This window comes from Hippocampus guttulatus, chromosome 16 (assembly GCF_054856545.1).
Source record: "Hippocampus guttulatus isolate MCC_2025c chromosome 16, RoL_Hgut_1.0, whole genome shotgun sequence".
NCBI lineage: Eukaryota > Metazoa > Chordata > Actinopteri > Syngnathiformes > Syngnathidae > Hippocampus > Hippocampus guttulatus.
Genome location: NC_141276.1, coordinates 15,067,528 through 15,089,331, shown reverse-complemented (window position 1 = coordinate 15,089,331; position 21,804 = coordinate 15,067,528). Strand labels below are relative to the sequence as shown.

Sequence of the window (21,804 nt, the reverse complement as noted above, 5' to 3'; positions counted from 1 at the left end):
TTCAGTTCACCCCATCTTAATTATGTGCAATCAATGTTAAAGTTCATACTGAATGCAATTGATGGACTTATTCTATCGACTTCTTTATCTCTGTTCACCAGTAGTTGGCTTCACCCCGTGTCTCGTTGATTGGCGAAGGTTTGCAAGTGTGTGCGCATGTAATTTTTTTTTCAAGGTTCATTAATTGTTGCAAACAGTTGCAAAGATATTCCGAAACATTTTTAATGATTGCAAATATATATATTTTTTGGCGTCATCAAATTTTGAACACGTTCAAGTTTTATTTGTGGCAAGAAAAACAGTTTGAGACCATGAAAATGATTGATCTTTGCATTATGTGATCTTTAATGAATCCTAAAGAAAAATGCAACATTCGCTATGCGCAAACACGCCGCTCAGAGAGATATGGCCTTCATGTAAGCTTGATGTGAATTTCAGAGTTTGCTGACATTCAGCCATTGATCCGCATGAAAAAAGTGCAGCCGCTGCTCTTCCGCATCGCAAGGAGCCAGATGAGGTGACTCGGACATCTGGTTAGAATGCTTCTTGGATGCCTTCCTGGTGAGGTGTTCTGGGCATGTCCTGCAGAGAGGCCTGGGAACTCCTGGTGCCCCCCCAAAAAGTCAAAAGTGGTCTCTGAGAGAGAATTCAACTTATTTACATACAATTTTACCCCTGTGTCTGTGACATGGCCTTGGATTGAGATATTCAACAAGCATACATGTTTTGTGTCTTTGACAGTTGTTGTTGTTGGGGATAAAAATAAAAAGATGAAATTAAGTGTAAATTATTTTCACAAAATAATTGGAAGTGCCCTTTAATTGGATTGCATTGTTTTAAAGTGAAGGACACAATGTTCAGGTTACATTAATTGGCCAATGATATTTCATCATGTTGATCTGCTTTAAAAACCACAACCCGCATGTAAGACACTAATATGATTTATCACTTGGCTTTGAGATTTCTCATTAGGACTTCACTTTCCTAAGATTGAAGAATTCATCGTGTGACTTGCTAACATCTCTGCTACAAGGTAACCAAAACATCGGAAACACCTTTAGGGTGAAACAGTACCGTTACATCATTGTACACGACAGATTGTGTTATTCAAAGGACTGACAGAGCTCTTGCACTAGATGTAGATTCTTTTGTTAATGTTACAATTGAGAGTATCACTTTTATCATGCAGCCTTATGACGACTGCACAAGTGTTTGAAGTAAGGAAACACATGGTATTCTACGACACATACGTCTATTTTTAAGTGTACTTAACTTTGAAGTCATACCGGAAGTTCCCAAATACCATACGAGTGACTCTTGGCTTGAATCGAAATCTGGTGTAAAAGTTTAGCCTTTTAGTGGTTCTGACCAGGGTACCGGGGGTGAGAATTAATTTTTATTTAGAACCCGCATTCTTATAAATCGACGTAACCTGCTGGTACACTCTCTCATAGACTGTCACGCGCGGAAAGTGTGAGTTTGCTGGCGGTTTTCTACTTTTAGGCCTGCTGAAAACACAGTTAAGCTAACGATAAATAGCTACTATGCCAGGAGAAGAAATCTCTCGTTTTCTGGTGTCATCTCGACCCGGGTCGTCGTTTCTCTGATACCATTAAAGCACCACACAGGTGAAGAGACTTTCAATTTGTCGCTCACCTGTCAATGCTTCGAACAATTTGTATACATTATTGAACACCAGCATTTTAGCTCCAGCTTGATAGCTTGCGAGGCATGGCGGACAGCATTGGAGATACGTCAACCGGTGATACACATGGCCCTGGTGTTACCGGACAGAGCGGTGGATCTTCACCCCTGCAGACTTTGGCAAACTCCTTAACGGGTGCACCCCTCAGCGCCAATACGGGTTCGTCTTCTGAGGGTGACCAGAGTGGCCTCAGCCCCGATGGATCTCCAAATGATGGTCTCCCGGCTACCCAGACGGACTTTTGGAACGCGTTTGTCTTATCTCAACCGGTCGTGTCCGTATCACCGAACATGCACACCTCTTCACCCGCTCAGAGTGTTGGGCAAGCCGTCGCCGGAGTGGCCGGACCAGGCCCCCTAACACAGGTCTACGCCGCTTCCTGGGACCCGACCCGGAGTACTGACTGGGACAACGAAAAAACCTCGCAGCCAGCTATTTTAAGGATCAAGAGGTAACTTTTCAACTTTGCAGCAATGAAACCGAAATTGAAAACTTATAAGAAATGCCGCCTTCTTGGGAAGTTTTAAACTACAGGAGAACTGAGAATCTAACCTTCCAAAGTCTTTTGAAAACCTGTCTTGTTACAGCAATGGTAATCAGACTTGATTATGTTTCCTGACAAATTTAAATATCATTGAATACCTTTGAAATCACACAGGACGTTTGAGATCTCAGAACAAATATTGGCACGTTGAAAGAGTGACTACTTTTTATTTTTTTTAGGGATATTATGTCTATCTACAAGGAACCTCCACCTGGGATGTTTGTCGTCCCAGATCCTCAAGACATGACCAAGGTAAATGACCAGATATTCAGCAAGCCACATTTGCCGAATAGTTTATAAAGTACATCTATGACTTCCTGCATGCTAGACCAAAAAAAAAAATCCCCAATTAGCCCAGTATGAGGTGCCTTGAGGGGTGTCTACCAGTAAGGTGAATTTGAGCCAAGATATTGCCTTTTCTGCTCAGGCATGCTGACCCAAATACAAATTGAATTATTTTGAGTGATGAAAAGCAATCTCAAAACCTCCCATTTTCCTTCCAATTAAAAAAAAAAGTTTAAACCAGGAGTTCGACATTATTTTATAATGTGCAAGTTGCTCCTTCACCAGTTCACTGTAAATGCTTTTCGAAAAGTTAGTTGCTCCCCTAAAGCTGCATCGTTGATAATTACATCAACCTTCATTCAATGCTCATAAAATATAAGTGTTGTGAACTAATCCTGTCTTGCAGTTCATGCATTACCATTGACCAACCGTTTTAGGACAACTTTATCTTTTTAGTGGACCAATTATTTCCATTGTCCATTCATATTTTACTTGCCTGATTTTGACTTCAGTGCAATGACGAAGGTCTGAGATGGCTAACACTGGTGCTGTTAGAACTGTTAAGCTTGCACGTCAAAGACAGGGAACTTGCAAGGGGTCCTTTGCAAAAGTTGTACTGAGTCAACTGGTGATTTATTTGAACAAAGTAATGGAATTGTCTCCTTCCTTGTGAGTATGTTGGTTTGGTTGTTTCTTCTTCATTGGTTTAGCAGCTTCTTTGTTGGATTAACTGCTGTTTTGTGTTTTTAGACCACTGCGCTGCCTACAACACGCAAAATGCTGGTTAGCGTTCTGATTTGTATTATTTTTTTTCTATTGAACATTTTATCAAAGGCATGTTCTGATATCGATTACCGGTTATTCACAATACATATTGATCTCAATTATCGCCCAAACGCAATTAAATGGGAGTCCACCCACGCACCTGCCACTATTTGCAATCACCCTGATTAACCCCAAGTAAAGTTTAACAGTTCTAAAAGGCTTCTCCTGGCATTTTTAAATTTATAATAATAATAATAATAAAAAGAAACCCTTTATTCGTCTCATGATGGAGAAATTCCCAATTTACAGCAGCAACGTCATGAAGGGAAGAAAGTAGAAGAACAAAAAAGTATAGGAGCTGCTGTAAAGGCAGCCACTCTTGCGGCACCACTAGAAGTCATAAAAACTAAATAATACAACACATAAGACACACAGTCATTCAATCTTAACCACTTTTCTGCATACTCAGCCTTTTTGAAGCAGTTATTGATGAAACAGCATTTTTTATAGCAGTAATGTTTTGTGCTAACGCTAACTGATATTTGGAATTGTTAGTGAGTTTTAATTTTGTAAATGAAAACTAAACAAAAATATTTTTGTCTGCAGTCAACGCACATTTTTCACGAGATGAAAACTAGACTAGATGAGACGAAAACCCCCATCTCATAAACAATAACTAGGACTAAGTCACGATGCATTTTCATGAACTAATGAGATGTCTGATGAATGTAGTTCACTAAATAAAGGCTGGTCTAAAATCTGGACATTTTAGTTCACAAAAAAAGACAAGGTGAAAATTCTATAATTTTTGTCAAATCCTGTCTCTTCCACCTCCTCCTCCTCAGCCCTTGCGCCAGTGTAGTTATACCTAAAAAAAAAAAAAAAGAAGTATCCCCTGCGGTGAGAGCGCACACACACATTAAATGAAAGCGGTGACACATTATTTGCATGTTTTCATTTTACTTGCAGTCAACGATCGGTAACTGTGTGGAAAAGAAAACAAATGCTGTACAGTGAAACTCCTCTACAACTAAATCATGTTTGCAGCAAGAAATTTTTCACAACAGTGGGTTTTTTATTGTATCAAATTTGATGTCAGATGTAAACACAGACACACAGACACACACACACACACACAAACGTATATGTACGCGCACACACAAACGAATGTGTACTCTTTATTTTTATCCCAATAGTGCATAAGTATGAGCACACACTTATTTGACACTTCATATAGTCAGTGTAGAAAGGAAAAAAAAGGGAAAAATTGCTACATTTACGATCAGCATTCACTTTCATCAATTTCTTGGATAATATATTTTATTTTGCTTCCTCCGTCTTTCATTTTGATCACTTTTACCCTCTCTTCCAGCGTCAGAGCGCTTCTTGTCTTTGCTGCTTGACATCCAAAGGTCCGTTTTGTAGCCATTTTAGCAATGCAACGTTCATGCTGTGTCTGAATCTAATAATAACAAATACTTCCTAGACCCGGTAGCTTTTCTTTCCACCATCTCACTGTCTCTAACTCGACCTCCCCTCGATCGCCACCCAAGACAGCGTTGCTCAGCTGAGGTCATGCAATGAACTTTTAAAGAAAGCCACGGGACGCTTCGTAGTCCTCGATGGCCATAGTGAGCGCGATGGAACTCGCCTTCTCTCTAATTAGCGCTCCAGTTAGCGTAAGGTTTTTAGCACGTTTCCAGGAAACGCTCGTTTATTTGACTGTCCTTCGAGCCACAAGCAATTTACTCTGAGCAGCTAATCGGATGCATTCCACTCCATATTCCACGGATCTAGCTGCAGTATCTACACACATAGATCGTGAGGTCCCTCTTGGCCAATCGGAGGCCAGGATGATGCTCGGTAAGCCAATGGCAGAGCAGCTATGAGTATGTTGCGTTTAGGAAACTCGGAGCTGTGAACGAAATAAAAATCGTTCACTATTCCAGTAAAACTCATGCTATTAGAGTCACTTACATGTCACCGTTTCGTATCCAATGAGAGTAAATGGTGGTGCGGACAGAGTTATTCCGTAGTATCGAGCGGGACTTGCTTGTGTTTGCACCACTGCGTGCTTCTGTATGGCTTTCGGGTTCCGGATAGTGGAAATTCCGGTGTTATGAATTGATCGTTAATGTAACATTGTTGTCGAAATTTTAATTAAAGATTAAAGATACCATTTATTTGTCCCACATTGGGGAAATTTACAAATGCATAGGTTTTTAGTCCGGGTGAAGGAATTTCCTTTTGAAAGAACTCCGTAGATGGGAATATTTACTGTAAACCAGTGTGGTGGTTGCTGTTGCCGTTTCTGTACGAAGCAGGAGAGGTCGCTGTTGGATTAGACTTCGTTGTAGTGAATCTCTATGGAGGTTAGAGCAGAGAAAAACATTTCGTGTAACGCAACAGGGTTTTTTTTTCGTTGTATGAGGGGCAGGAGAGTGGGAATGGTGTTAATGCATGAAGATTTTTTCACACTGGGGGTATTTTCGCCCATGTAGGTTTCGTTGTTGAGGAGTTTTACTGTACTCCTGTTTGGCAGTTGACTCGAGGTGCATTCCACAAACAGAAGATCTTAAAAAAATCCATAGAATACTCATTCAATGCAACCAAACAGCAATAACCAGTGCGCAAGCACATTGCAGGAAATATTTTATCACTAATTTGACGCACCAACATCAGAACAGCTGCGTGTTAACTCAAGTTGCGGAGGCAGGGGATCCACATTTTTTCAGGGGAACTACATTGCTGCAAGAACTGTTATTGAAGAGACACGCCACAGTTCACCACAAAGACAACGTGGCAAGTTCACAAAAAAGTTTAGTGGTGGTGATTTGTCACGGAACATTAAACCACTGCCTGTCATGTTCCAAAAGGAGCGTTAAACCGATCGCAAACTAATGCTGGCTGAGTTAACCAGTGTGGGACTAATAAAGGATATCTTATCTTATCTTGGGCGGCCCGGTAGTCCAGTGGTTAGCACGTCGACTTCACAGTGCAGAGGTACCGGGTTCAATTCCAGCTCCGGCCTCCCTGTGTGGAGTTTGCATGTTCTCCCCGGGCCTGCGTGGGTTTTCTCCGGGGTACTCCGGTTTCCTCCCACATTCCAAAAACATGCATGGCAGGCTGATTGAACGCTCTAAATTGTCCCTGGGTGTGAATGTGAGCGTGGATGGTTGTTCGTCTCTGTGTGCCCTGCGATTGGCTGGCAACCGATTCAGGGTGTCCCCCGCCTACTGCCCGAAGACAGCTGGGATAGGCTCCAGCACCCCCCGCGACCCTAGTGAGGATCAAGCGGTTCGGAAAATGGATGGATGGATTATCTTATCTTAATATTTCGTAGCATGTTGCGATAGTAGCCACTTGTTGATGTAATTATGGGTGTGAAGTTGAATTTGTGCTAAAAGATAAGATATACTGGTTAAGCAACTAAGGCTTCAGTTGGATTGCAAGTTTAGTTAAAGCAGACAGAAGTATAAGCGAAAAGGAGATGCTGGTGAATCATAGTTAGCACAAATCACCTGGGCAGCCACACACAGATGCAAATTAAAAACTAAAACTAAAACAAGTCATCTCAATAAAATAAAATAATATGCCATACATAATTCAGAACAACATTAGCCTACGTTTTCATAAATGTGCTATAAATGTATAAAGCAACTCAAATTGTCCGTTTTAAATGTTTGGGGTTGCCTGAGTTTTGTGATATTAAAAGGTTGGGAACTACTGTTCGAGGAGTTTGCATCCTAATGTATTTGGTGACATACAATGCTTTTCTTCACAGAACCATCACAAGGAAATTTGATTTGAATTGCCATCAATATTAATGTATGAAATGAATGCATGCACGCATAAAGATGGCTGCAATATTTCTCCATAAAATAGGATAGTTTTGTTTTTAGTATGAATTTGAAATGGAGAAAGTAAATAAAAAATGTGCACATTTTATCAGAACATATCCTATGTCTCGTATTCATTGAATTGTGTTTTGATGAGAGAAAAAGTTTTGTGAATTAATTTTAAATCAGATGGAAATGTTCAATATTTGCTGACAAAAAAACCCCAAAGACTTAAAATGATTGTCCGGACTAAAATGTTCCCAGTTTTTGTTATTCAAACTAGATGAATCCAATTGTCATCTTGGACTAAAATACAGACTAAAATGCTTAACTTTTAGTCGACCAAAACTTGACCAAACCGAAATGGGACAAGGTTGACTCAATGTGATTAAAAACTAACAAGTGCGATGAAAACTTTGACTGAATTTAGAAATGGCTGATTAAAATTAACACGACTGTTTGTAATTCCCTACACCTTGAGTAAGGCCCAAGTTCAAGCTGAAGAAAAACGGCCCTTAACCATGATCTGCCACTGTTATCTTGGTGATGAGCAGTATACCAAATTACCTCCATACGTTTGGGAGATTTTTAATGGTGTTTTGTTTATTTTTGCTAAGATAAGGACTGGAATGGGTCTTTGTCATTGCACATGCCCAAGCAACAAAAGGCACCATTTGTCTTATGAAACATGAAAAACGATGACCAACAGAGGGAGACAGGACGGAAAGGGTTTTCAGTGCCCCAAGATCTTTGATGTGATGGAAGACAGTAGAGAGGCAAGCATCTACAATAACATTAAAGTAATTAAAATAATTGTCATTAAAAAGGCACCTGGATAGCAACCGACAGCTCCCACTCTCTCTCTCTCTCTCTCTCTCTCTCTTCCACAAAGCACTCTGAGTACATCCTGTTACCATCAGCACATAAGTCTAGGTCTCTCTCTCTCTCTCTCTCTCACACTCTCTGAGGACTAAGAGGGTCATCTCTACCTTTCTCCCCATCTTAATCCACCTTGAACACCCTGAACCGGTTGCCATCCAATCGCAGGGTACACAGAGACGAACAACGATCCATGCTCAGACACACACGCTAACCACTGGACCACCGGGCCCCGCCTTTTAATTCCATGGATTTGTTAATTCATTCATTCATCCATTTTCCGAACCGCTTTATCCTCACTAGGGTCGCGGGGGGTCCTGGAGCCTATCTCAGCCGACTTCACCCCAAACTGGTTGCCAGCCAATTGCAGGGCACACACAGACCAACAACCATACACACTCACACTCACACCTAGGGACAATTTGGAGTGTTCAATCAACCTGCCATGCATGTTTTTGGAATGTGGGAGGAAACCGAAGGACCCGGATAAAACTGGTTGTTGGTCTGTGTGTGCTCTGCGATTGGCTGGCAATCAGTTAAGGGTGTCCCCCGCCTACTGCCTGAAGTCGGCTGAAATAGGCTCCAGGACCCCCCCCGCCGTGACCCTTGTGAGGATAAAGTGGATCACAAAAAGAATGGATGAATGGATGGATGTTTTCTGTTATGATGAATTTTGTGCGATTGGTCATGACTTGTGTTTTGTGGGCCTCTCTGCTCATGAATTTCCTAACGGATAAATAAAGTGAATTTGATTGATTGAGAGATGTTCTTCCTCCTCTTAAATAACTTCTTAGATATATGATTGTTGAGGTGGAGGATGGATGGTTGGTTGGTTTGGAAGATGCCAGGTTTCAACTTTGAGACAAGAGGAGGAGTTTATTTTTAGCCTTGGCCAAATTTGGAGGGGGGTGTCACAGCACCGCCCCTATCCAGCTGGTGCGGTTCCTCGGGCAGGCAGGGGCGAGTCCTCTCGGTTGGAGCCACCTGGCTCACCCATTACTGTATATAGGTGTGCTCCATAATCGTGCTTGCTCTCTGCCCTTAGGTAACACTCCTTTTGTTTGTTGTGTTATTTGGTTGTTTTATTCACACGTTACCGCCCATGTACCTACATTCATACATATACTTTGCACACTCTTCAGATATTTACACACTCACATCCCTTAAACCTTTTTATTGTTAAAAGTAAACTTATTGTTTACAGTAAAGTATTCCTTGGTTGTTTGTGTCCCCTCATTTTTTGCCACAGGCTTTGAGCTGGACTGTGACATGCAGATCGATGTAAACATTGCGTGTTTTATCAAGGTGGCGTTGAGTCATCTATTTTACAAATTACTCGCGAGTAAACATCATGTGATTTATCAAGGAGGAGTTCATTTGTCAGTTTAACACAGTAAGTTTGGATTGTTTACACTTTCTTTGAAGCAACAGCTTGAATAAAAATAAGTTTACAAGTAATTTAAAACAAGCACTCCTGCTTCAGACACCCTCTGGTAGGAAGGTGCCATTTTCAAATGCATAACCCATGATTTACGTGAAGACAGAAAGTGCAGACCGCACGCAGCACTGCTACTCCGATTGAACGTATTGATGACATCTGTTTGGATTGGCGAAAGGAATATACCACGCCTGTGAATAAGAACGAAATTTAATTGGGATTCTGTCTGTTTATTCGGCTTGAGGTGTTATTTTGGAGTGTTTTCATTTCGTTTGGTCATACAGTTTTGTTCTAATTGGAATTATAGGCTCCATGCAAACCCGTTAAGTTGAATGCAATTATTAGCTCCCAGAAGTGCTGTTTGGAGATATCCAGCCTTCTTGCCCAATAGAATTTCTCTTTAAGAATGCCGCACACGTTTTTGACCTTGTCAACATTGGTTAGAGGGCAAATCAACCTATAGTATGACTGCGGAGCTTTGGATTCCAAATATACCAGCAGCTTGAAATACCTGCTTGTTCCCTCATCAGTGTTCTTTTGTGCGTGTAATTTTGTTGTTTGTTTGTTTGTTTGTTTGTTTTGCTTTGGGGGTTTTTTTTTTTTTTTTGCATTTGCTTGACAGGAGCCTGGCTTTATCTGAGGGAACCAGTTTGCAATGATCTAAATAGACATGAGAAATAACATGCAAATGCAAAAGCAGTCCCAGCAAAACAAAAATTCAAATGTTTATTTTTAACTTGTGATGATATGTGCAGTATACTTACTTGAAATGCAGTGTATTAAGTGTATTCTCTTTTCTTTCTAAGATCCATGCACTAATCATAGGGCCATTTGATACACCATATGAGGGCGGTTTCTTCCTATTCCTGTTTCGATGCCCTCCGGACTACCCGATCCACCCGCCACGGGTCAAGCTCATCACCACTGGTCAGAACAGTGTCCGGTTCAATCCCAATTTTTACCGCAATGGCAAAGTCTGCCTCAGCATCCTTGGGTGAGTTGCAAGTTACTGATTTAAATATTTAGTATGCATCTAATTTTCATCATTTGATGCATTATAATTAACCGTACTCATAACTCGATGATAATGAGAAATGCTGACACTATTTTTCGGAGTACAAAATGACACTTTTTTTCATTGTTTGGCTGGTCCTGTGAATAAAACACATTTGCAACTTGGAGCTCGGACTGGCATGCAGGCATGAACGAGTTGGATTTGAAGCTTTCACTTCAATCTATGGAAAAGTTTTCCTTCCATCTACCACTCAGCCAGGTTTGGGTCACAGAGGCAGCAGCTACAGCTGGGAATCCTAGACTTCCCTCTCCCTAGCCACTTCTTCCAACTCTCCCGGAGGGACGCCAAGGCGTTCCGAGGCCATCCAGGAGACATAGTCTCTTCAATGTGTCCAGTGTCGTGGCCTCCTGCCGGTACGACATAGTTGAACACCTCACCGGGAATGTGTCCAGTGTGCCGAGCCACCTCATTGGGCTCCTCTAAACGTGGAGGAGCAGCGACTCAACTCTGAGTCCCTCTTGGATGCCTGAGGGTCACACCTTATCTCTAAGGGGGCGCCCGGACACCCTGCGGAGGAAACTCATTTCGGCTGCTTGTATCTGGGATCTCATTCTTTTGGTCATACAATACAATACAATACAATACAATACAACACATGCTGATTTATATAGCGCTTTCACAACAGCGGCAGCTGTAACAAAGCGCTTAACAAATCAGTTAACATAAGGTAAAATAATAAACACAACACATAACATAAAACACGGACAGTCGTGCAGTCCTAACCACTTTTCCGTCACACGCTTTGTTGTTTGAAGCAGTTTGAGATGAAAGAGGAGAGAATCAAAGTGTCCTTTAACCAGTGGATCAGAGACGCCATGCTCAAAATGTGCACACGTTGGCTACAAGCTAAGTTTCAAAGTCAACAAGAAGCTGTAGCATCCATTGACGAAAAAAGAGATTGGTTCACTTCTCCTGTCCCATGGAAATCCATTTCAATTCCAAGCGGCGACTCTCGGTTCCAAATACGCATCGGCGCTCTGCGCCAACGCTCCTCTCTCCCCATCCTCAACTTCAGCAGCCATTCATCCAGCCGCACCAACGCCGACTGTCCAACAGCGCCGACATCTCCACTGAACAAAACGGGGTTGTGAGAAATGCTGCCCATTACAGGCGCAAAAAACACAAGCGCCCCAGGTCTGTCCAGCACCGACAGTCAATGGCGCCGACATTCCACCCAATCACAATCTGTGCTGGTACAGGCGTGCTGCCGAGAAGGCGCAACCACCAAGCACAGATACTTCTCCTTTGACGAATGTCGTGGCCAAAAAACGCTGAAAACAGTCCATATCAGGTCCACACGATGAAACAACAAACAACATGTGACAAAACAAAAAGACAAAAACAACAAAAATGCAAGGCTCTTGAAGAGCACTTGCCAAAGGCTGCCGACTCGGGCGCCATCTTGGGGGAAAAAATATAAAAAAACATGACCCAGAGGTGAAGGTAGGAACGTAGATCGACGGGTCAATTGAGAGCTTCCCCTTTTGGCTCAGCTCTTCCTTCACCATGACAGACCGATACAGATTCCGCTTCACAGCAGATGATGCACTGATCCGCCTCAAGTACTTTAACTCCTCCACGTCGGGCAAGATCTCAACCCCGGCCCCGACCCGGAGAGGGCACTCCACCCTTTTCCGACTGAGGACCATTGTTTCAGATTTGAAGGTGCTGATTTACATCCCAACTGCTTCATACTCGGCTGCGAACTGCTCCAAGAATTGGAAATCACAGCTTGAAGAAGCCAACAGTATCACCACATCTGCAAAAAGCACAGATGCATTACTGAGTCCACCAAACTGGACTCCCTCAACGCCTGGGTTGCACCTAGAAAATCTGTCCATACATTTTGAACATAATCTGTGACAAAGGGCATCTGTCGCAGAGTCCAAACCTCACTGGAAACGAATCCGTCTCACTGCTGGCAATGCGGCCCAAACTCTGACATCAGTGATACAGGGACCAAACAGCTCATATTCAGGGGCTCGGTATCCCATACTCCCGAAGCACCTCCCTCCAGAACCTCCTGAGGGACATGGTCAAATACCTTCTCCAAGTCCACCAAGACTCACACTCGCAGACATCGCCGATCGTGTCCGCAGTCCCACATGAGACAAAGGCCCATTAGGACTCTTTCTTCAGCTTGACGGCATCCCTTGCCACCGGGTTCAGGGAACGGCCGTTACAACAGGCACTGACAAACTCTCACAATATGTATGCGTCTGCCGGGTCGGACCGCCTTCTTCCTTCACCACGGAGCCAACACACCAGGCGCTGATCAGTTCGTCAGTCCAAAACATGCGTCCCTTAATCCAGTGACATGACTACAAAGTAAATCATCAAACTGCGGGCTAGGGGGGCCTGGTCCCAAGTGCACATATGGACACCCTTATGTTTGAACCTGGTGTTCGTTATGGACAATCCGTGATGACCACAGAAGTCCAGTAACAGAAAAACACTTGAGTTCAGATCGAGGGGGTGGGGGCGTTCCTCCCAAATAGGCCATTCCAGGTCTCACTGTCATCTTGATTTCTGTGTTCTTTGCATATTTACAACACAAAAATGTTTAATTTAATCAAACATATGTTTATATCACACACAGACAACCCAAGGAAATATAAAATGCAGTTTCTAGAGGATGATTTCATTTACCAAGGGGGGAAAAAAAGCAAACCTATCTGGCTCTATGTGAAAAACTAAGTTGTCAAATCTCAAAGTAACTCTGACTAACGACAGTTTAGGAACGCTAAGTTCAATTTCACATGCCACACCCAAACCTGATTACTGCCACATTTGGTCAATCAATAAATCACATGAATAGATGTGTCAGACAAAATGAAGTAGGCTACAAGATGTCAAGAAACAAACGTCATGCCACGATCCAAAGAAATTCAAGAAGAAATGAGAAAAAATAGATTTTGAAATCCATCACTTTAAAAAGGTTCCAAAGCAGTATACAAGACTCTGGGGCTCCAGCGAACCACTGTCAGAGCCATTCTCCACAAATGCAGAAAAATGGTAACAGTAGCAAACATTCCCAGGCGTGGTCACCCAGCTAAACTTATTTCAAGAGTGTGATGATGACTTATGCAGGAGGTCAAAAGAACCTCAAACAACATTTAAAGAACTCCAGGGCTCCCTGGCCACAGTTAAGGTCAGTGTTCGACGACTCGACCATAAGAAAGACACTGGCCAAACATGGCATCCAGGTGAAAACCACCGCTGTCCAAAAAGAACACAATGGCTCGTCTCACATTTTCCAAAAGACATCTTGATGATGCTCAAGACTTTTGGAAACATTCTGTGGATTGATGAGTCAATGGGTCAAAAAGTGAACATTTTGGAAGATGTGCAACCGGTTATATGCAGTGTAAAAATTGGACAGCATTTGATTAAAAGAAAACAAACCCAAAAAAAACAAAAAGCATTATGCCAACAGTGAAGCATGGTGGTGGCATTTTGATGGCCGAGGGCTGTTTTGCAAACTCAGGACCAAGATAACTTGCCGTGATTAATTGGACAATTAATTCTGCTGTATAACAGAAAATCCTGAAGGAGAATGTCTGACCATCAGTTTGTGCCCTCAAACGCAAGCGCTCTTGGGTCATGCAGTAGATAAAACACACCAGGAGTTTTGGAGTGGCCAAGTCAAAGTCTGGATTTGAATCCAATTGTGATACTGTGGTGTGACCTTAAACGGGCAGTTCATGCTAGAAAACCTTCCAATAAGGCAGAGATGAACTAATTCTGCAAAGAAGAATGGGCCAAAATTCCTCCACAGTGATGTCAAAGACTCATCAATTCTTGCAAATGCTTGATTTCAGTCATTGCTACCAAGGGAGGCACAACACATTATTAAGCAATTACTTTTTCCCATAGGGACATGTAGTTTTTTATGTCTTAATAAATTAAATTTGCATTTAGAAACTGCATTTTGTATTTCCTTGGGTTGTCTCTGTTTGTTGTTAAAATTGGTTTGATGAACTGATACCTTTGTATGTGGTAAATATGCAATGATCACAGACATCAGGAAGGGACAAATACTTTTTCATGACAATGTAAATACATTCTACTGACTAAAATAAAATGTCTATTCTGAAGCCGGTCGGCTTCTCCATCAACAGGCTTTGCAAGTTTTCTGGGGTAAACCCTGCACAACTGCACACACGCATGCGCGCGCGCGTGCAGAGTACATTATCGCGTGTGCGTGCGTGCGCGCGTGTTATGCTGCAACACGCTGCGAGGTACAACCCTGAAATGAAAGCCTACCAAGGCGTTGATGTCCATAAATTATTTGGTGAGGTATGGTTTATTTTGAAGTTTTTCCCACATTAGCGCCGTGTAGCATTAACAATAGTGGCTGCGGTTGACTTTCGTGCTTTCTGGCAATGTACATGTAAATAAGCCGTTACTCAAGGTAGAAAAAAAATGCCTCAAGCGTTATTTTGATCCAAGGTATTCCAATTGAGAGCTCGTTTTAGCTTTAGTTATAAGTGATATACAGTGATCCCTCGCTATATTGCGCTTCATTTATCGCCGCTTCAGTACATCACCCCCCCCCCCCCCCCCAAAGTACTGTATTCAGAAAAAAATGCCAAACGACTCAGAGATTTTGTACATGCCTGTACTGTATAGGCAACCGGCACTCATTCAAGGCGCATGATTGGTACCCGGCGCGACATCGACCAATGATAACACGAGCTGATTGGCTGTGCATCTTCGCAGCTGCGCCCACCATCACGAGACACTAGGGAAGCCTTGTGTCTGTTGATTCTCGTGCAGGGGAGAAGACATATGGGGGGGGGGGGTGATTGGGCTTGTAGCAGCAGCAGCACGTCTCTCTTTGCCTCCTCCTCATCAATACCCATTAATTGTCTTAATCATAAACACGTCGGCTTCGCGGGGATAGCTGGCCAGGAGCTAGCCAGAGGCTAATGGCAGCTACACCGTCAGAGGGTAAAGTGAGAGCCTTCTACACCACTAACACTAGTCTCTTCGCCTCTCAGAAGCCAGTGCTGATGAATGTTAATTACTTTATAATGTTTTATAATGGCGGCCCGGTAGTCCAGTGGTTAGCACGTCGACTTCACAGTGCAGAGGTGCCGGGTTCAATTCCAGCTCCGGCCTCCCTGTGTGGAGTTTGCATGTTCTCCCCGGGCCTGGGTGGGTTTTCTCCGGGTGCTCCGGTTTCCTCCCACGTTCCGAAAACATGCATGGCAGGCTGATTGAACACACTAAAATTGTCCCTAGGTGTGAGTGTGAGCGTGCATGGTTGTTCGTCTCTGTGTGCCCTGCGATTGGCTGGCAACCGGTTCAGGGTGTCCCCCGCCTACTGCCCAAAGACGGCTGGGATCGGCTCCAGCACCCCCCGCGACCCGAGTGAGGATTGAGTGGTTCGGAAAATGGATGGATGGATGTTTTATAATTAAAGCTTTAAGTAAATACCGGTACATGTACTGCTGTAGTCTTTGTCTCAAATATCCATCCACCCTGAATCGGTTGCCAGCCAATCGCAGGGCACACAGAGACGAACAACCATCCACGCTCACATTCACACCTAGGGACAATTTAGAGTGTTCAATCAGCCTGCCACGCATGATTTTGGAATGTGGGAGGAAACCGGAGAACCCGGAGAAAACCCACGCAGGCCCGCGGAGAACATGCAAACTCCACACAAGGAGGCCGGAACTGGAATTGAACCCGGTACCTCTGCACTGTGTGAGTCGATGCGCTAACCACTGGACTACCGGGCCGCCTCGTCTCAAATATGTCAAGTATAAATCCTCTTGTGTTGAGAGGGAAGAAATTCCATCTGTGCTGTATGTTTCACATACAGTACATTTGACAATAAAGTTTAATCCGATCCAAATACTGTTTACATATTTTAAACATGCTGATACCTACATACACTTTCACAAAAATTCCTAGGGGGGAGCAAACCCTCCTTCGCAGTTTTTCACTTATGGCGGCAGGGTGCTGGTCCCCATTAACCGCGATAAATGAGGGATCACTGTACTGTATAATGGAATCTTCAGAGAATGCCCCTCCAATTACATTGTGCATGTAAAAATGACAATAAAGACACTCTCTTACTCTACATCCATGTGCATTATTGTATAGAACATGGACAGGACCAGCATGGAGTCCGGCGCAGAGCATCTCCTCTGTCCTCCTTTCAATTCAGTCTCTGATGACGGAGAAACCTTATCACAATGAACCTGGATTTGAACAGGTACACCCCTATCTTTTGTGAAAAACTCTGCTGCCGTTTTTTTTTCTCACAGATTCCTGAATCGCCATTTGCAAACTGACATCCATCCATCCATTTTCCGAACCGCTGAATCCTCACTAGGGTCGCGGGGGGTGCTGGAGCCTAACCCAGCCGTCTTCGGGCAGTAGGCGGGGGACACCCTGAACCGGTTGCCAGCCAATCGCAGGGCACACAGAGACGAACAACCATGCGCGCTCACACTCACACCTAGGGACAATTTAGTGTGTTCAATCAGCCTGCCATGCATGTTTTTGGAATGTGGGAGGAAACCGGAGCACCTGGAGAAAACCCACGCAGGCCCGGGGAGAACATGCAAACTCCACACAGGGAGGCCGGAGCTGGAATTGAACCCGGTACCTCTGCACTGTGAAGTCGATGTGCTAACAACCACTGGACTATCGGGCAGCCCGCAAACCGACATATTGGTGAAATTTTCTTCAAAAGCACTTAAAAAACTAAAACGCACCGTCTATTGGCATATTTTTGTGTCCTTTCTGCAACAGCTCGAATGCCACACAAATGCTATGTTCTTTTATGGCACAATGTTAGTGGATATTAGCTGATCAGATGGCTAGCTGCTGAGAGTATGGTACAGAAAATGCCATGTTGAATTATTGAGCCATTTGTGATATGTACATTCCTCTCCAAAAGGTATTGGAGAGGCATAGTCAATTCCTTATTTTATGTATTTATTCTATATTGAAAGACATTTAGGTTTCAGACCAAAAGATGAGTACGAGAAAAGTTCAGAATATCGCTTTTATTTAATGGTATTTGCATAAAGATATATTAAACAACACAATAAGATATCTGAAAGGTAGTATTTGGTATTTTTACAGGTTACAAAAATGATGACGTTCTGGTGCTTTTTTTTCCTCAAAAATCCTGTCTTCTGCAAGCCATTTATTTTCTGGTGTTTTGATTGGCTCTTGATCTGGGTTCCTGAAGTTCCTTATTTTAATTTGATGTCTCTGTGTGACTTTCAGGAGCGACATCCAGGGGACAGTAAGAACTATAACGAGTGTATCCGCCATGAAACAATGAGGGTAGCTGTGTGTGACATGCTGGAGGGCAAAGTTAACTGTCCTGAAGCTTTGTGGCAAGACTATTTACTTTTCCATCTCTTAAATGCCTCTTTCCTATCGTTTCCTCACCTTCTCCTCCGACCCGTGCAGATCATTTAATTTGTGTGTGCATTTTCAGGAGCGTAATGGAGAAGTCCTTCCTTGAATTCTTTGATTTCTATGAGGGAGTTTGTAAAGCGAGGCTGCATCTACAGGGACAAAACATGAAGGTGACTACTCAACTCAACTGTATTTATGGAGCACTTTCAAACAGCCATCACCGCACACAAAGTGCTGTACATGGAGCAACTAACATATACAACAGCAAAGCAACAAATCAGTAACAAAGATGATAGAAAGCACCGAACAGTTGCCGCTTCGGGCTGAGCCCCGCCGGGTCCCACTGGTATATGTACAGCCAGCCCCACTTCCAGGCCTGGCTCCAGAGGGGTGCTCGCTGATGACCCGTGTCTCGGCAAGGTTATACTGGATCCATATGTGGTTTTCATCACAATGGGACTGTGAGCCGTGCTTTGTCTGGTCCCTCACCCAGGATCTATTTGCCATGGGTGACACTGCCAGGTGCATAAAGCCCCCAGCGACTTAGTTCATAGGTTCATTGGGACACACAAAACATTCATTTTGTGTAGTTGCTTGTGTGATTTAATACTGAAGTGGCTCAAACTACCGGAGACAAATCTCTTGTGTGTTTCTTTACAAACTTGGCCAATAAATATGTAAGATTCAGATTCTGATGAACCATAAATTAATGTGAAAGACTGTTAATTTGTCTACTTAAATAAATTTATTTAACACATTAAACACCTGGACTTTTAAAGCTTTACAACTTCACAAAATTCTACCAAACAAGTGTTGTGTCAACACAAGTCGGTACAATCACATTACAACAATGATGCAAACAATTAATGAAGCAATGGTCTGTAAAAATGTGGACTGTCCTTTTTAAGCACTGAGCTTATGTAGACACTATATGAATACTAAATATAGATAAAAAATAAAGCCTACTGACCAAAATGAAGCAGAGCTGAATCAACATCGCAGTGTCAATTTGAATTCCTTTACTTGCTCAGCCCGAATGAGAACTCAACAACATAGGCCCCTGACATTGACCAAAAAGATTGAGTCTTGCAAAGGTGACTAACCTTTGTTCCTTGACGCTTTCCACATGTGTTTGTGCACAAAAAAACAATGTTTACCAAAACTTTAGCCCAAAAATTGAAGAAATACGGTCCTCATGTTTTTGTACAAACATTTGTGAGCTAGCTACCTAGCTAACTAGGGACATAATGTTAACATTGCTGACTTGCTAGCAGTATTAAAAGTAAGTGACCATTAATTACCTCAAGCTCTTGACAGCCCAAACCGCTCTTCTCTGGAGCAAACAGGGATGACACAACAATGGGTTTTTGTTGTTGTTTTTTTTTTTCTTTCAACACAAAACATTACTGCAACCAAAACTAGCACCATGGTAACTGTTGTCCTTGGGCCCCAAGCTATAGCCTTGGGCTGAACCAAAGACATCGAAAGCCGGCTGACATAACCAAAGCATTCTTCGCGGCTCCGGTATTCATGAAAAAGGCAGCTAGCAGCTGCGAGAATTAAGGTGAATTGCACAACACGTTTTCCATAGCGACTTAATTCGTCTTTCAGTAATATAACATGCCTCAATTTGGTGGAGAGGCTCACACACGATCGGTGCACTCTTATACTTTGATACAGGTTTGATACAGGCAAAAAAAATAAAATATACTACAGTTTGAATTTGTTTCATTAAACTGGGGTTACAACGAAAGAATTTGCTGGCTGACGGAAACATCCAGATTGACTGTCGACTTCAATCCCTTTCCAGGACCCATTTGGAGAAAAGCGTGGTCGTTTTGACTATCAGCGCCTGCAGGCTCGACTCAGCGCGATCCACCGACGAATACGAGAGAAACGTGTGATGAGTGATCCCAATGACGACGACTCTAACTCTGAAACCAGCTCCTCTGAAACGGACCCTGACAGCCAGGGTAGCATCCAGCCATGACTCCGTTAGACAGGCCGAGAAGAGAGGACTTTTTGTTGTTGTTGCTGTTGTTGTTTTTTCTTTTTTTTTGCTTCAAGAAACAAAAAAAATGTTGAATGAAATATTTCATATCCCATGTTTTTTTTTACATTTTATTTTGAGGGGAAAAAAAGCGATGGTGTTGCTCTCCAGAAAGTGACTATGCTGCAGCAAGAGAACTCAACACTATTCAGGAGTCAAACACTGGCAGATTTACAATGTAGCTGTGGAATTGGGCTACCTTTGTAGCTAACCAGCTGTTTGAATTCATGTTTGGACTGGAAGAGGCTGTGAAGATATGTAGTACATTGAGATTAAACATTCCCTTGTACTTGTAAAAAAAAATAAATAAATGAAAATGACCTTTAAAAACATCATTAGAAATTGGTAAAATAAATAAGATAAGACAAGATAAGAAACCCTTTTTTAGTCTCGTAATGGAGAAATTCCCGATTCACAGCAGCAAAGTTATGAAAGGAAGAAGTAGAACAACAAAATTGGGAGCTGCTGGAAAGGCAGCCACTCACGCGGCGCCATTTTGAAGTCAAAAGCAGGCTGTCATTTGATGACATCCTTCCTATGTACGTTTTTATTTTCAACTCCGCTGAGGGAAATGGAGGGCACTTGATACTTTGCGGTCATTAGATTTGGGTATTACATGACAAGTTTATAGTGAGTAGGGATTGTTAAAAGTGGCGCAGTTCATGATCGGCTCTCGAACATTTCCAATATTTGTAAAACTTCCAGAGTTCTTCCCAAGAAAAAGTTCTGTAGACTTCATAACACACTGCAAATGTTGACGCTCTTCCTGTTTGCTGCATAATTATATTTAACTAAGATGATGAATAAATAAAATGCATATACAGTATAGATATTTCAAATTATAGTCACATCATGACCAGATAAGACATGATGTGGATCATTGCAATGTCCGAACGGTGAGTGTTGTGTCCTTGAAGTGAAACCTCCAGCAAGACCCCCCCCCCCCCTCCCTTACACACACATCCCACCCACCCCAGTTGCAACCCTCAATAATTGAAGTCCAGCTAATATCTTGTCCTGTGTCTTCCATAGGTCTGTAGGTATTTTGTAGCTGGCGGTTACATCACATGAGAATGCCAAATTGTTTCCCCTCTGTTGGTGTCTTTCAGTTGAGCTCAAATGTCTTTATGACGCAATGATCCGCATGATTAAAGGGTGCAATATTTTTGCCCATTTGAGTACCCTGCCCCCCACCACATTTTTCCAAATGATCAGCATTGTTTTGAAATGGAACGAATCATTTTACCTGTGAACATTTTAGTCTTATATGCCAACCATTGGCCTCCAGTATATCCCTGCTTTGGATTTGATAGCCATGTTTAGGTTAAGAGGGACCTTTGTATCAGTGCAGTGCACTCTCTTACTATGTTTACTTGGGGCATTTCATTTTGTTATCCAAGGCTTTATTGCACAACAAATATGAATAACGAAAACTGATTTCTCAACACAAGGCCCACTGATTATAGAAGAGCTGTTCCCTCGGGCTATCAGCGATCCTTTTCAAGTCATTCGGTATGTTTGTGTTACCATGTTCTGTAAAATTATAGAATAAACTTTATTGTCTTGGATATGTGTTTTAAATCATGTTTGAAAATACCCAGGGCATCAGACGTGTTCTCAAGTGGATTTGGATTAAATGAGTCAGCTTCAAATGGCTGTTCGCCCCTGGCACATAGATGAGCAAGAGCAGCACTTTTCAAGTATGATTATACAAATGAATTGCTCTTCTACGCTTACACGTTTTTTTTTTTTAATGTTGCGCTCTTGCAGGTTTGGATCAAAGTGTTTTTTGCAACACAGTTGTGGTTTGTGGTTTATCTGTCTCGAACTTA

At 42.6% G+C, this 21,804-nt stretch overlaps 1 protein-coding gene and 1 long non-coding RNA gene across 2 annotated transcripts; one reads left to right on the top strand and one right to left on the bottom strand.

The window, feature by feature from the left end:
- Window positions 1–321: 321 nt before the first annotated feature.
- LOC147193319 (uncharacterized) lies at window positions 322–1,805 on the bottom strand. The gene is made up of 2 exons (XR_015103216.1): window positions 1,657–1,805; window positions 322–604 (listed from the first exon to the last, which is right to left on the bottom strand). It is a non-coding gene; the product is annotated as an uncharacterized LOC147193319 (long non-coding RNA).
- Window positions 1,302–21,540, top strand: ube2z (ubiquitin-conjugating enzyme E2Z). The gene is made up of 7 exons (XM_086133096.1): window positions 1,302–2,156; window positions 2,429–2,501; window positions 10,262–10,449; window positions 16,648–16,759; window positions 17,785–17,897; window positions 18,002–18,092; window positions 19,733–21,540. Exons 1-7 carry the CDS (start codon window positions 1,732–1,734, stop codon window positions 19,910–19,912), a joined length of 1,182 nt encoding a protein of 393 aa, XP_085989222.1. The 5' UTR covers window positions 1,302–1,731; the 3' UTR covers window positions 19,913–21,540.
- The last annotated feature ends 264 nt before the right edge of the window (window positions 21,541–21,804 follow it).